Source organism: Coregonus lavaretus (genome assembly GCF_964263955.1).
Source record: "Coregonus lavaretus genome assembly, chromosome: 22".
Taxonomy (NCBI): Eukaryota; Metazoa; Chordata; class Actinopteri; order Salmoniformes; family Salmonidae; genus Coregonus; species Coregonus lavaretus.
The window spans coordinates 21862920-21879806 of record NC_140009.1 but is presented as its reverse complement, the minus strand read 5'-3'; the positions used below and the strand labels follow the sequence as shown (position 1 = coordinate 21879806).

Genomic DNA, 16887 nt, shown 5'->3' with positions numbered 1-16887 from the left:
ATGCGTGCCTTTGCAGAGGAAGTCTTTGCATCTGAGACCAAAGGTGAGGGCGTCCGCGATGAGATTTCCATGTTTGAAGAACAAGATGACTGTCCCATCCTTAAACAGGAAATGGCCTACCACCTGCACACTGAACAAGATGCTGAGAAACGGTGGGTATTAGCAGAGAGGAAGATGTGAAGCGAGAGGGTTTACTCTGGAAAAAATCTGTCCAGGAAAATAAGACCACGAAGTGAGGAATTTTTCTATGGAGGTAAACGAAAAATGTAATTACTAATTTGCTACCTAAGGCTTATTTGATCGAATAGAAGTGTCATAATGGTTAGGTTGTTACAAATGAACTGATATAAGTGGACGCATGTGGCATTTTGTCAACATAAAAAAAATATATATATATATATTTAAAAAGAGTTGTGCCTGTTGGTCACATGCGTATCTGCTCTCTCATTGGCTAGAATGGTACCACCTGATCTCGCCTGCCTTCAATCATTGAGGTCATGTATTTCCACTGTTAGAGTGGTCACTCGACCACTTTGGCAATATAATAGGGGAGAGGCGATAAGGACACGCCCAGTCCCCAAAATGTATTAAGTATAGAGAACAATAGTAATGGCGTCTTTTTGTAGGCACTAACTCCAACCATGGTTGTTTTTGTAGGGTTTTTGGATAAATGCCGAAAATAAGGTATGCGGTAAACACAGGCTTAGGAGATCTTATACGTTTTGTTCTATGAGAATCTTCATCAGATAACGTCACTTTTTGTGAATTTTGAAGCATGTATGTAATTTAAAAAAAAACCACATAAAGCACAAAGGCTTCATAATTCTTAAAGGTCATGTTAACTGACTGATATTATATCATAGAACAAAACGTATAAGATCTCCTAAGCCTGTGTTAACCTCGGCGTTTATCTCAAAAACCTATTCTTTCCACATTCATTTTCCCCATAGGAATGGCTGAAAGAAACCAGAGGTAACTCATTTCCGTTTTTTAGGACTACAAGCGCTATGTCGCTTGAATGGTGACGAACAAATTCAGTTCAGTCAGTCCTCCTAATGACTCCCCCTCGCTGCTTGTGGGTAGAAACTTCACCCTGAATTTGAAACTTGTCTGCCGAAGTTGGGACAGTGTTTAGAATCATTCCGTTTTCAGAGTAATTGTTCGATTTTTTTAAATACAAAAATGTATTCGTTAATACCGTAGTTGTACATTTTCGGTGAAAATCACTACATATGAATGCGCTTTAGCTGTTAACCTGGCCTGATATTGGTTACACTAGCTAGCTACTTCCCACTCCTTACTACCGGACAGCAGTGCTCGGCAAGCGGGAGCGAAGGACACTGTGCCCCGCGTGTTGTGTTGCCAGCTTGCAGCGCAAACGCTCCCCATTGAGCAAGTAGACAATCACGGTGACATCCAGATGGTTACTACCAATATTACAAGTTATTTCTCGTGTAGGCTGTTATCCTACTCTAAATATAATCAAGTGGGATGGAACAAATTGGCAACGTTAGCTACCGCCAGCGACGTGATACAGCTGCCCAGTGGGAAGCACCTCGATAAAAGACCCTTGCACTGGTCATTCGCACCAACTTGTCGTTACGTTAGCTAATTGGCATGTCATGGTGACCAATACTACAAGTTATTATAAATATATATACGTTTTAACTAGCGCCATGCTGCTGTTGCCAGGCCAGCATAAACTAACGTGCTGGGATGGGCTCATCAGGAAGACTGACTGAACCGAATACATTCGTCTCAACTCTCAGCTGGGTGACATATGTCACCAATTTGAGTGTACCAGGCATGTCCGTATAGCCTCGCCCTTTGCCTTACAACTAAATCCACTGTTTGTCTGTCGCGCCTCCCCTGTCGCTCCGCAGTAAGAAGAGACTGCAAAAGTGTCGCACCATGACTTTGCCTTCCTCCATGAGTGACCAGGCCAGGAAGGTGCTGGCACCTGTGGCGGAGGTGTTGTTGGACACCCCAACCTACCTAGAAGTGCCTGACTTCCAGAGAGTGTCCATCATTGGAGACTACGCCTCTGGGGTATTATATCTTAGCTACGTAGCCTATGTTTCTCTCTTATCCAGGTTAGTCTTATTGAGATCAAATCTCCTTTGCAAGAGAGACCTGGTCCAACAGGATGGGCACCACTCATAAACTCATATATAACACATTATCTATGCTGTCGCCTCCCTCTCCCCCTCAAATAGCAGCAAAAGTCTCATGGCTCTGGGTATGAACTTGACCACTATGGCTAGTATGTGTCTCTGGGTCTGGGTCATTGACCTCCTGTAGGGAAGCCTCCTCAAAGGAATAGATCCCTCTAGACTGGAGACTAGGAGCCCACAGCGGCTGTCCAGGTTTAAGTTTAGAAAATGTGGCTCTGACATTTACAGAGAAATCGATTAGTTACCGGAGTGTAACTCCAGTTCTATGAGTGGAGCGGAGCCCCATAGGGGAGCTCTGCTCCTAGTGGTTTACCCTCTGCCCTAAGGCAGCAACAGCCTGAGACAAAATTATGCACACACCTGCAGCCAATAGGAGCACAGGTGTCCCTATAAGAGGGGATGCCTCCCCTCAATCAGCCTCCCGAGATATTTATCTTCAGCGAGACTAGAGAGGGTCGGCAGGGCCTTAAGTCCTATGGGGCTCCGCTCCACTCATAGAACTGGAGTTACACTCCGGTAACTAATCGTTCTATATCGTGGAGCTCCGCCCCATAGGGGAGCTCTGCTCCTAGTGGTTTAAGGCGGAGCGTAGCGCTCCAAAATGTACTCCCTGCCGAGCCTAACACTTCCCATCGAAACGAAAAGGTCAGGCCTAGCAATGGCTGCAACCAAGTCCCGCAGTACTGCAACTAAAAACCCCTACGGGCATCACAATATACCGCGTCATCGGTTAAAGACCCGCCCCACCTAGTCCAATGGCAATGCCAATGACTAGTGGGCAGATCACCAGAATAGAAGCCATACTAATCTGTACTAGCAGATAGATGTGCCTCAATATCCTGTGAAAACACTACCGACCACTAATGGAATGACACCAAGTGTCACTCTACATTGTGAACGCGGTAGACCGCCTCACTCACTCAATGGAATCCCAGAGATTAGTGGGCAGGAACAAAACATGGGTCATACTAAACTGAACAAGCAGATAGATGACCTCACATTCTGTCAATCAACACATGCCTCTACTGTACTGAACCTGTCAGTCAGGAGTCATGCCACAAAATATGTTTTCTTATCCAAAGCGGACCTGATGGAAACCTTGTCCATAGTCCTGCTTTTTCCTCTCTTCCTAGCTCAAGATCTCCCTTCAGCTATGCTGAGTACAGACCGAGCCAAAGAGTTAGAAAACATATCTGTCAAAAACACGTCTTCCTAACCAAAGCGGACCTGATGGAAACCTGTGTCCACAGTCCTGCTTCTCCTCTCTTTCTTGCTCAAGATCTCCCTTCAGCCACGCTGAGTACAGATCGAGCCAGAGAGTTAGAAGACATATCTAAGAGATAGAAACGGATAAATGGAGACGGCGTCGACCAGGATGCTGCTCTACAGATATCCTCCACCCCTGTTCCTCTGAAAAGGGCAGTAGAAGCCGCTACTCCACGAGTGGAGTGAGCTCTGATACCCTGAGGCAATTGCCGCCCCGCTGCCTCATAAGCTGTCTCAATGCCTTCACAAAGCCAGTGAGACAACCGCTGTTTTGAAAGTGGTCTACCTAGTGCAGCCGCACCGTGACACACAAACAACTGAGGCGATGACCTAATCGCTGCTGTGCGCTCGACGTAACACGCCAAAGCGCGTACCGGGCACAGGCGATGGAGCTTTTCCTCACTCCTCTCTCTATGAGGAGGAGGAGAAAAAGCCCACAGCTCCACGGTCTGTGACCTATATGAACTCTTAATAACCTTCGGCACAAATGCCGGGTTAGGACGTAACACTGCTCTGCTCAGGTCACCATTGATGGCCAGGCAGTCAGGTCTCGTCGAAAGAGCACACAAATCACTGACCCGCTTAGCTGTAGTCAAAGCGAGCAACAGTGCTGTCTTCATAGACAGCATCTTGAGGGGTATTTGATTCAATGGCTCGAACGGCGACTTACATAGCGCTTCGAGTACCAAATCCAAATCCCACTGAGGAAGCGTGACTCTAGGTGTTGGCCTAAGTCGCCGCGTTCCTAATAGGAAGCGTTTCACTAGAGGGTGGCTAAAGACATTGTCTCTGCCAAACCCCTCTTGACAAGCTGAAATCGCTGCTGCAAACACCCTAATAGTGGCAGGCGATTTTTGCTTATCAAACATGAGCTGTAGAAAAGAGAGAATACTCTCCACCTGACAGCTCATGGGGTCTACACCTTGTGTGACACACCATCGTGAAAACACGTTCCATCTACTGGCATACATCTTAGAAGTGGAACTGGCACGTGAACCCTGTATGGTCCTGATCACTGCATCAGATAACCCATGGCGCTCTAGCCTGTCCCTCTCAGCAGCCAGGCCTTCAGTGGTTGGCCGATTATGGGCAATTTCCCTATCGTGCCTCCCGCCTGAGACAACGCGTCCCGTCGATGTGGAATTGGCCAAGGTGGCGCAATCAACATCTGACTCATCTCCGCAAACCAAGGAGCCCCCGGGCGATCGGGCGCTATCAGTATCACTGACAGCCCCCCTGACCTCACCCTGGCTAGCAGTGGGAGAATGCAGGACAGCGGAGGGAATGCATACAGGAGAACTCTCGGCCACGGTTGGTGCGCAAAGGCGTCCCTTCCCAGTGGCGGTTCGTCCTGTTCCCTCAGAGAGAACCACAGAGGACATTGCGCGTCCGGATGCAGACACCACTCGTCGTCTCGAGGACCCCCTCTTGACATGAGGTCTGCTCCTACGTTCAAGTAGCCCGGAATGTGTGCTGCTCTCAATGAGCGAAGGTGCTCGTGAGCCCACAGCCACAATTCCTCTGCCGCCCGATGGAGAGCAGGAGACCTGACTCCTCCCTGGCGATTTATGTGAGCTACTGTGGTCCGGTTGTCTGACCAGACCAGCACATCGCGACCCCGAAGGGTAAACGCGAAGTGGGTCAGAACCAGTCAAACCGTTTCCAACTCCAAGAGGTTGATATGACGACCTGATTGAGGCCACACACCTCCTATCGCTTGGGTCTGACATGTCCCTCCCCATCCCGTCAGGGACGCATCCGTGAATACTGGGATGTGAGAGGACACCTTTCCTATCGGGACTCCGTGCGTGAGAACGCGCGGGTTTCTCCAATAGTTCAGATCTGCACTGAGCGAGAGGGGAACCACCACCAACCGATGACGTTGACGCAATGGGTCTAGTCTTAGTTGGGCGAACCATCGCTGCATCCTGCGCATATGCAGGAGTCCCAGCGGAACCACAGAGTGGGCTGACGACATGAGACCCAAAAGTGACATGATCGACAGCGCCGTCACCGTGTGATTCGGACGACACTTCCTCAGGGCTAGCAACAAGGCTACCCTTCGGGGGTCCGAAATTCGAGCCCTCATCCTCACAGTGTCTAGCTGTATCCCCAGGTAGACAATCTGATGAGTGGGCCAGGGCGCGCTCTTTTTCCAATTCACAGCAAACCCCAGACTTGTGAGATGCATCACTGTCTGTGTTGTGTGAGTGATCGCCAGCTCTGCTGACGGGGCGAGAACCAGTAGATCGTCCAGGTAGGCTAGTAGCCGTATTCCCTGACGACGCAACGGTTCCAATGCCGCCTCCACACACTTGGAAAATGTGCGAGGTGCCAGGGCGTACCCAAATGGCATCCTCGTGTATTCGTACGCCACCCCTTGAAAGGCGAACCGCAGAAACTTCCTTGTGACGCGGCTGAACCGGCACATGAAAGTACGCGTCCTTTAGGTCTATGCTCGTACAAAGTCCCCTCTCTGGACACATTCCAGCAGACGTTTTGTCGTTAGCATTCGGAAGGGCCGTTTGGTTATGCTCTCGTTGAGAATGCGTAAGTCCAAAATCGGCCTCACTCCCCCCGTCTTTTTGGGCACTAGGAAATAAGGCGAATATAGCCCTTTGTTCCTTTGCTCCCGGGGAACTACTGTCACCGCCTCCTTCGCCAAAAGTTCCGTAATCTCTGTCATCAGAGCGGCCACTTTGTCTGGCGTTTTCATCACCGTCTCCACCACTCCCCTGAACGGGGGTGGGGTCCGGTGGAATTGGAGAGCATAACCCTTCTGCAACGTCTGTTCTAGCCAGCGTGAGAGGGTGCAGCTTCTTCGCCACTGCCAGCAATGCAGAGAAAGCGGCTGAGCACGAAGCTGTGGTGCATCCAGTAGGAAGGACCTGTATTCCTCTATGGCCCTTACCGCCACTGTTCCCCAACATTGAAGTGGTGGAACAGCCCAAGGTGGGCCTCCCGTGAAAGGGAGAGGAACCATCAATGCGTTCTGAGAGAGAAAGAGGAGCAGGGACGTCGGTTAAACTCATAACCGTCGTATTCCTGCCCTCCTTGAACGCATCGCGGGTCTGAATTGCGCTGACCGAGGTCACAGCCTGCGGCAGGGCACCATCCCCAGCAAGCGATTGCGTCATCTTAGGTGACTGCAATTCGCTATCAGAGCCCTTCACTACAGTACTCCTAGAAGTCTGTAGTATGAGGTCTCTATGAGGTAAAACAAGGCGGCGCCTTGATACCTTCTTAACTTTCACCTTCTGTGTGTGTTCAACTCTGCACCCCTGGTGGGTTGATTCACACTCAGTGTGGTGAGTACTAGCTCGTTCTGTCAGGGGAGCCGACACGTTGGTTATACCCATAACCCTAGTAATCCGGCCCTCCGTGAACGTAGCATAGGTCTGAATCGCATTAACCGAGACCTTGGTCTGTGATAATGCGCCGTCCCCAGATAGCTGCTGTGTTACAATGCCTGGGGGCGCCGATACTCTGGACACCTTCGTGACCGCGGTAATCGGGCCCTCCGTGAACGCAGCATGGGTCTGGCTCGTACTAGCAGAGACATTGGTCTGTGCTAGTGCGCCATCCCCAAATAGCGGCTGCGTCCTCATGTCAGAATCTGACAGAGACTGCTGCCTGCTATGTAAAGCACTTCTTATACGTGAAGTGTGATGTGACGACCTGATTGAGGTCTTATGGATACCTACTCTAAGTGCCTGTTCAGCAACGCACCTTCGGTGGGCTGAACGGCTCTTAGAGTGGTAAGGAAGAGAGGGTGAGATTTGAACGCTCTCGGACGTATTATGGAAAATAGGCTCTTTTTTGACAAAGTCAGGTGGAGCCAACTCTTTATTAAACACATCAACAAAGGCATTTACATCAACACCCATCCCTTCAACCGAAGGGTGGGGGGGAACAGTGGGCACGTTCGACACCATCGACGCGTCCTCCATCCACTCCCCCGCGTCCCGTCACGTACGCCTCCTTTTGCCTCCCTTGGAGGGCCAGGTCGGCGTCCTCGTCACCTCCCTCGCCGGCTGAAGTGGGGCTACTGTAGCTGCTGGAAGGGCGGGGCCCGTTCCCTTGCTGCTCGCTGCCGCCGGATGACGCCGATTACGCCGCCTCGCTGTAGACCCCGGTCTACTTTGAGGGGCGGAGGTAGATGGCCTCTGGGACGGAGCGGGGCCGAGTCGTCCTGCCAACGGCAGGTGCTTGGCCAGCTGTTTCTTCTCCTCCTCCAGTTTGGAAAAACGCTCCGTCGCCTCCTTGACTGCGACCCCAAAGAGGCCGTCGTCAGAGAGGGGGGCGTTCAAGAGAGACGTCCTGTCTGCCTCTTTCATGGAAGTCAATGACAACCAGAGGTGTCGCTCCCCGACCACCGAAGTGGCCATGGACCTCCCCGCGCAGACTGCGGACGCCTGTGTTAGGTGGAGTATGGCGCCAGAAATTCTGGACGCCTCCTCCACCTCCTCCGGTGCCAGCTCTGTCTTGCCCGTGGTTAAACGGGACAGAGCGGCCGCCAAGAGGGCAATGTTATTAGCTGCTGCTACAGCTTGGGCTCCCAACCCAAAGGACTTCTCTAACAGCGACGCTGTGAGTCGGTCCTTCTGGGATGGCAATGTGGCCTTCTTGGAAGAGGGCCAAGGGCTCGAACCCTGTACAAGATACGCCGCCATGGCGCTCTCTAACCTGGGGATTCCCTTGCCCTGGAACCTTCCTTCCACTCTCGTGAATGGGAGGTACGCTTTCACTGGCGAACGCGCCGCTAAAGGTGCCTCCCACGAGCCCTCAACGTACCTGGCCAAAGAAGGCATGGCAGGAGCCACTGGCTCTGCCGCCTTCCTCGGCCTGGAATAAGGACCGCCCTCCATCATATCAACCTCCGGTGCGGAGGGAAGAGGGGGCAGCCTTATCTCCAGACGTTGCGCAGCTCTCTCAATAAGACCCGGAAAATCCGCTCTCAGAGAGGCTGCAGCGAAGGACAGGGCTTCTGATCTCTCAGAGCTCGTGTCCCCTTCGCTATAGGGACTACAAGCCCTCTCGCTTTCCAAGGGAAAGGGGGGCTTGAAAATATGAGGGATGGGGTCTGACTGTTCCATCGGAACGCCGGACTCCTCCTCAAAATCCCTATCCTCCCCCGAGTCTGCGCCGTCGGACGACGCCTCTGAAGCAGAGGCTAGTATCGACAGCACGTCCTCAAGGGGGATGTCCTCCCTAAAAAACGCCCAACGCTGCTTCCTCTCCTTTAAAGAAAGGAGGGCGCAGGAGGCGCAATTCGGGGGACTGCAGACGCCTTCCTTGGCATGCTGGGATCCCAAACACACGAAACACAGGTCGTGGTGGTCACCGGCCGCCATAGAAGTGCATCTGCACTGAGCTCTGAAAATAGCTTTTGGGGGTGGGAAATCTCCCGGTGTGCTCATTTAGACGACGTTGATGACTGGAATATCAACGGCGTTTTCGTCCTGAGTCTTCGTGCTTCGTCTCTTCTTGGCTCTTCAGTCTAGTCATCCAGTCGCTGAAGATAAAGGGAGGCTGATTGAGGGGAGGCATCCCCTCTTATAGGGACACCTGTGCTCCTATTGGCTGCAGGTGTGTGCATAATTTTGTCTCAGGCTGTTGCTGCCTTAGGGCAGAGGGTAAACCACTAGGAGCAGAGCTCCCCTATGGGGCGGAGATCCACGATATAGAACATAAGGAGGAGGTGGGGCCTGCTTATGAAACTGTTTGTAGTTCACTTTCCAACTTAAGCACTACTACATAACCCACTTATGAATATTACCTAATTATTTGGTCCCATTGTAAACCGACAACTTGCTGACAATTATCCATTTGTGTTAGATCAGTGATTACTTCAAGGAATGGAGGGATGCATTTTTTTTTTTAAAGTATTGGAACAGGGCACTTATTCCATCATTCCCCTCGCTACTCTTAGGTGACCATGGATGACTTTGAGCTTTCCTGTAAGGGCGTGTACCGTGCGCTGACCATCAGAGAGAAGTACATGAGGCTGGCCTACCAGCGCTTCCCCCTCACCACATCCCAGTACCTGAGGGAAATTGAGGGAGAGCCCTTTAAGCCTGAACACTCAGTGCAACCAGGTAAGTGAATAGGCTGGCAAGTGTGAATGTAAATGTCTGGGGTATGCATGCAGTAGTTTCTCGTGACAGATTACTGCCAAGAAAGTGTCTAACAGCTACCATTTTGTTTGCCAGTCTTCACATCCCCACCCAAGGAGGGCGAGGACCCCTTCAACACCAAGTGCCTGCCTGAAAACCTGAGCTGGGTAGCGCGTATGAAGAACGGTATCATCTACGTGTACAAAGACGCGGCAGCGGCCGACCAACACAAACCCATCGAGAACATGCCCGCCCCCCACTACGAAACCTTCATCGACGACATGAACTTCCTCATTGCTCTGATTGCACAGGGCCCAACGTGAGTCTTACTGAACGATGGGAGGTCAACTCCAACCTAACTTCGTTCCAAGACACTTCCGCCCAAATGCGCAAAGAGTCTGGTTGACCAAAGCGGCAAACTTGGCCTCGGTTAGCCAATACAGAAATATCTGGAGAAACTCCTTACACATAGGCATTGGCATAATCTACCAACCAATCATCTCCCACAACCCATTCTTCCCCGGTATGTGTCTTGTGCGCAACACAAATTCCTGCCCGGGTCCTGCCTCCATTTGGAGCCACGCCTCGCAGTCGTGTGATTCACTAAAATGTAATTACAAATACTTTAATCAGTAAGGTCACTCCCATAAAATTATATTGTCACTCCCACTAAGGCCAACCTTGAAACGTTGATGTTTTTACATTTTTAGTCATTTAGCAGACGCTATTATCCAGAGCAATTTATAGTAGTGAGTGCATACATTTTCATATTTGTTCATACTGGACCCCCGTGGGAGTCGAACCCACACCCTGGCGTTGCAAGTGCCATGCTCTACCAACTGAGCTCACGGGACTATGGCCTAGGCTTATATGCATTTAGCCCAAGAATGTACTCAAGGAGTGTAGTCGAGCCTACCGTTACTCCTTAAGGTCCTAACCCTATAAAGGTGTGTAGTAAATAGTTTTGAAAATTATTTCTCGCTGATATATCAAAGATACGTCCCTTAGGTTTCCAAAACCGTACCACAAGCTATCCATGTTCATGTTCAGACCGAGCATCGTGTCTCTTTTAACAAAAGTCTCCCTGGAAGAAGATACCTTCATTAATAGGCACTAAAGCTAGTTAGCTACTATGATTGGGGTAATATGTGCTGTGCGCAATATCCTGGGGACGAGGTTAACTCCAGCCCAGCAGATCCACAGCAGTGTGTATGTGCTGGCTTTTGATCCAACCCTGCTCAAACACTTGCATCACTAATTGGTCTTTTGACCAATCAGATCAGCTTTTGCCAATAATTGGGCAAAAGATCATAATTGGACTGCCTGTGTAAATGCAGCTTTAGGGCTGGTCTGGAACAAATAATCCAACATATGGACAACATATCACACCACAAAATGCCTAACAACTTTATAAATTCCACATTACATTTTTGCCTGTCTTTCCTGGGTGGCAGTAAGACATACACTCACCGTCGTCTGAAGTTCCTCATGTCCAAGTTCAACGTGCATGAGATGCTGAACGAGATGGAGGAAATGAAGGAGCTGAAGCTGAACCCCCATAGGGACTTCTACAACTGCAGGAAGGTAGATAGCTACCGCCTTACAAAACATATACGCATTAGCCTAGCTTATTAACACTCTTAAGACCTCTTGGTGTAACGGTTAAGGTGTTGGCTTAACACACATGCACAACCAGACATTGATTTATTGATCGGAGACAGCTTGTGTCAATTACAGAACAGTTACTAGGATTTTCTGCCTGTAGTAACACTAGTGGATAATGCTGAAAATACCGGAGAAAGCAGGTTTTGACTAGATAGTATACAGCTTGTCAGAATTTACTTTTCGTAGCAGGTCAGGATAATTAGGTTAAGGTTAGGAAAAGGGTTAGCTAAAATGCAAAATAAAGAAATACATTTTTGACGTCAATTTGACATAAGGTGTATCCTCCCTAGCCATGAACGTAAAAGCACAGTGTACCATTTCCTCACCTAAAAGCAGGGCCCTAGACATGGTCAATCACAGAGCACATTAAACACTCAAAATAACTGCCTGTAACAGGGCAATCTTCACCCTATTACATTTACATTTTAGTCATTTAGCTGACGCTTTTATCCAGAGCGACTTAGTTAGTGAGTGCATACATTTTTCATACTGGCCCCCCGTGGGAATCGAACCCACAACCCTGGCGTTGCAAGCGCCATGCTCTACCAACTGAGGTACAGGAGGCTACACCAGTTTCATTTCATAAAAAAAAAAAAATTTACATAATAAAGACCTTTCAACAGATATCTTATATTTGTGAGTGCAAATGATGTCTATGGGCATTAGAGTAGGCTACTTTAACTTCTTACAACCAGGGTGCAACTTCTGCTTCTGCTCCCAAATAACAAATGTTGTGAGCTCTGCTCCCCCTGTTGTTCAAGCAGTGTCAGTACACCACAAAGAGAACTCATAATAACTAGTAACTCATAACTATTTTTTCTCATAACTCCTGTTTGTGCTGTTGTAGGTAGACACCCACATCCATGCAGCTGCCTGCATGAACCAGAAGCACCTCCTGCGCTTCATCAAGAAGTCGTATAGGGTGGACGCTGACCGTGTAGTGCAAAACATCAAGGGAAAAGATGTGACCATGAAGGAGCTGTTTGCCAACCTCAACCTGCACCCCTATGACCTCACTGTCGATTCCCTGGATGTGCATGCTGTGAGTCCTACCGCTAGCTAGTGTAGCGATCAAAGGGGGAAAGCAGTCTTGTGGCCAAAGGGCAAGTGTGCTACTACCTCCCGTGTCATAAAGGTCCAGACCTCTTGGCAGAAGCCGTAGAATGCTTACATAGTAAAATACATATGGAACTTTGATATTTTGATTATTTTTCCATTGGCAATGTGAACATTCCCTGGTCTTACATGCTTCTCTCGCCCTCTTCTCTTAAGGGCAGACAAACCTTTCAGCGTTTTGACAAGTTCAATGCTAAGTACAACCCTGTGGGAGCCAGTGAGCTGCGTGACCTGTACATGAAGACAGAGAACCACATCGACGGAGAGTACTTCGCCAGGATCATTAAGGTTAGACTCTGCTATGGCTGTGTTAGTATCCCTTTTGTAAACACTGCTTAATTACAACCAGCTAATTCTCCATTTTTTCGCACCCAGGAAGTGGCCTCTGACCTGGAGGATGCCAAGTACCAATATGCCGAGCCCCGTCTTTCCATCTATGGCTGCAACCCTAACGAGTGGACCAAGCTCTCCGGCTGGTTCAACAAGCATAGAGTCTTCTCCCCTCAACTCAAGTGGATGATTCAAGTGCCCAGGATCTAGTAAGTTCTATCCCTCTGTTCAGTGAATGTCCCTCTGTTCTTTCTGCACCCTTTTTTCGATCAGATTATTCAGGAAGAGTTAGAAATACTAGAGGCATGGACATACAGAGTTTGGCAATCTCGGTATACAAGTCTACTATTTTATGAATGTCATGTTGGCACTCAAAGTAAAATAAACAACAGAACAGAATATATTTGTAAATGGCTCTCTAAATAATGATATTTGTGCATTTAGAAAAATGTCTGAAGAACTTCTAACCGCTCATTCTCTGTACTACCACCTCAGTGACATCTTCAGAGGCAGGAACTTTGTGCCCCACTTTGGAAAGATGCTGGAGAACATCTTCCTGCCTATTTTCCAGGCCACCATCGAACCCCATGCCAACCCTGAGCTCAGCATCTTCCTCAAGCATGTGAGTGAGACTGGCATGAGGGACCAGGGATAAAGGAGGTTTACATTATAAATTGATACTTTCAAGGGGTATTTCACTCAAATGTCCTAATTCATGATTGTTCTCCAGCCTTGATGGACTTTTTTTCAGAAGGGAGGAATTTTAGTTAAAAATTTGTTTTGGACATTTTCAATCACTTTATAAAATGAAAGATTGGTTTGAAATATGTTGAAAATGCATTGAATATCAAGGCAATCTCTTCATTCTCCTTCTTTCGCCGCTCTGTAGGTGACAGGATTCGACAGTGTGGATGACGAGTCCAAGCACAGTGGTCACATGTTCTGCACCAAGAGCCCCAAGCCAGAGGAGTGGGACATTGTCAAGAACCCCTCCTACACTTACTACATCTACTACATGTATGCCAACATCACTATGGTCAACCAGCTCCGGAAGTGAGTATCACATGTCAATCACAATCTACACGTCCTTCAAGAAATTATTTCAGAAAAAGTTCAAATCAAACATGATACACCCATATCATTATCAGTGTCTTAGAGTACATGGCCATCATTCTGTCTCTGAGTCTGTGTTTCTGTTTGCTTCCTAGAGCTAGGGGAATGAACACCTTCCAGTTCAGGCCCCACTGTGGAGAGGCTGGAGCCGTCACCCATCTGCTGGCCTCCTTCATGACCGCTGACAACATCTCTCACGGCCTCAATCTCAAGAAGGTCAGTAGCCTCCAAACAAAATAGCCTCCTCTCTTTCTTTGGCACCATCAGTGCCTCAACACATGACACAACTAACTCCTGTGGTCCTAATGTTGATGTTTGTATCTAACACTCCCACCCAACAGAGCCCCGTGTTGCAGTACCTCTACTTCCTGGCCCAGATTCCCATTGCCATGTCTCCACTCAGCAACAACAGTCTCTTCCTGGAGTATGCCAAGAATCCTCTTCTGGAGTTCCTCAAGAAGGGCCTGATCGTCTCCCTGTCCACTGATGACCCCATGCAGTTCCACTACACCAAGGTGAGGCCAAACTGGGTGCCCCTCCAGTACTGTGTGGGTTGTGTAGGACAATATGTATGTTTTGGGGCTCTCTTGGTTCATGTTGGTGCATTACGTGCCAATCAACTGACCCAGGGTGCTGTTCATTGGTTTAACCTTCAAATTCAAAATGGCAAGGGTTGATTTTGAGCTGATCCTAAATCAGTTATAGAGCGTAAGCGAGACACCCAGCTCTGACTGTGTGTCCTCAGGAGCCCCTGATGGAGGAGTACGCCATTGCAGCCCAGGTGTTCAAGCTCAGCACCTGTGACATGTGTGAGATCTCCAGGAACAGTGTGCTGCAGAGTGGCCTGTCTGATGAGGTAACAAACCCAACAGACGATAAACAGGATAGACAATATACTGCCTCAGAGACCCACAATTTAGCCACACTGTGGCCTGAACTGTCAATATATATATATATACATATTTTACAAAGACATGCCATGATTCATGGCTAAACTCAGGCTTTTCAAGCATTTTGTTACAATACACAGCACTATAGTAGACTGCCATGGCTAAGTATCATCAGCACCAAAATGTGTTGCCTTGGGTTTTTATCTACAGGAGAAGACTCACTTTCTGGGTGCCGACTATCTGAAGGAGGGCCCTGAGGGCAATGACATCCGCAAGACCAATGTGGCCCAGATCCGTATGGCCTATCGCTACGAGACACTGTGCTATGAGCTCAACCTCATCAAGGAGGGTCTGAAGACTGACTGAACAATCTTAGATTTTATATGTTTTATGTTAACAGCTCCTGCTAAATGTATCGATTCTTTAAGACAAAGCCGCCTTGTGTATTAGTGTTCGCTCCATGGCAAACCACATGGTCTATTTATTAGAATGGGTAATGTGTTTTTAGTGTCATCTGGTGGCTGTGTACAACTCAGTTAAATTTAACACAGCATATACAGCTTTGGAAAAAATTAAGAGACCACTGCAAAAATAAGTTTCTGGTTTTACTATTTATAGGTATGTGTTTGGGTGAAATTAACATTTTTTGTTTTATTCTATAAACTGACAACCTTTCTCCCAAATACAAATATTGTCATTTAGAGCATTTATTTGCAGAAAAAGACAACTGGTCAAAATAACAAAAAAGACGCAGTGTTGTCAGACCTCGAATAATGCAAAGAAAATAAGTTCATGTTCATTTTTAAACAACACTAATGTTTTAACTTAGGAAGAGTTCAGAAATCAATATTTGGTGGAATAACCCTGATTTTCAATCACAGCTTTCATGCGTCTTGGCATGCTCTCCACCAGTCTTTCACATTGATGTTGGGTGACTATGCCACTCCTGGCGCAGAAATTCAAGCAGCTCTGCTTTATTTGATGGCTTGTGACCATCCATCTTCCTCTTGATCACATTCCAGAAGTTTTCAATGGGGTTCAGGTCTGGAGATTGGGCTGGCCATGACAGGGTCTTGATCTGGTGGTCCTCCATCCACACCTTGATTGACCTGGCTGTGTGGCATGGCACATTGTCCTGCTGGAAAAACCAATCCTCAGAGGTGGGGAACAATGTCAGAGCAAAAGGAAGCAAGTTATTCCAGGACAACCTTGTACGTGGCTTGATTCATGCGTCCTTCACAAAGACAAATCAGCCCGATTCCAGCCTTGCTGAAGCACCCCCAGATCATCACCGATCCTCCACCAAATTTCACAGTGGGTGTGAGACACTGTGGCTTGTAGGCTTCTCCAGGTCTCCGTCTAACCATTAGACAACCAGGTGTTGAGCAAAGCTGAAAATTGGACTCATCAGAGAAGATGACCTTACTCCAGTCCTCTACGGTCCAATCCTTATGGTCTTTTGCAAACCTCAGCCTGGCTCTTCTTTGCTTCTCATTGATGAAGGGCTTTTTTCTAGCTTTGCACAACTTCAGCCCTGCCCCTAGGAGCCTGTTTCGAACCGTCCTCGCCATGCACTTCACCCCAGCTGCCGTTTCCCATTCTTTTTGTAGGTCACTTGATGTCATCCTACGGTTGTTGAGTGACATTCAAATGAGTTGGCGGTCATTCCGGTCAGTAGAGAGTCGTTTTTGCCCTCTGCCGGTCTGTAGCTTTGTTGTCCCCAATGTCTGCTGCTTGACCTTGTTCTTATGAACCGCCGTCTTTTGACATTTTAAGGATGGAAGCAACCTGACGCTCACTGTATCCCTCTGCCAGTAAAGCCAGAATTGAACCCTTCTTTTCCTCACTCAAAACTTTCGTTTTCAACTCTTTTGGCATGGTCAATAGTTATTTTTTGATTATCCAGCTGGTCCTATTGCAAGAGGATAGTGACTACCACAGCAGTGGTTTTTATGCTTTTCCTCGTTAAATAACATTTGGTTCAGGTGATCACCTAATCAGTACCTAATTCAGTAGAATGAATTCAACAGACACTGGAATGGAATGGCTATCATACATGTAGAGATGCTGATTTAAGAAAAATTTGCAGTGGTCTCTTAATTTTTTCCAGAGCTGTATAGTGATCATCCTGTATGATGTATTCCAGTTTTTCATTTAATTGGTTTCACTTGTTTATGAAATGTGACCACACATTTCATGCTTAATGTGCCATATTGT

At 48.1% G+C, this 16887-nt stretch overlaps 1 protein-coding gene across 1 annotated transcript; it reads left to right on the top strand.

Annotated features, from left to right (window-relative positions):
* On the top strand, positions 1-15036 carry LOC311150363 (AMP deaminase 1-like; the record flags this gene model as incomplete). The annotated part of the gene is made up of 14 exons (XM_084187796.1): positions 1-152; positions 1884-2049; positions 9373-9538; positions 9653-9875; positions 11011-11140; positions 12069-12263; positions 12494-12625; positions 12713-12876; positions 13163-13289; positions 13557-13720; positions 13876-13996; positions 14122-14295; positions 14526-14636; positions 14881-15036. 14 exons carry the CDS (start codon positions 1-3, stop codon positions 15034-15036), a joined length of 2181 nt encoding a protein of 726 aa, XP_084043922.1.
* Positions 15037-16887: the final 1851 nt, after the last annotated feature.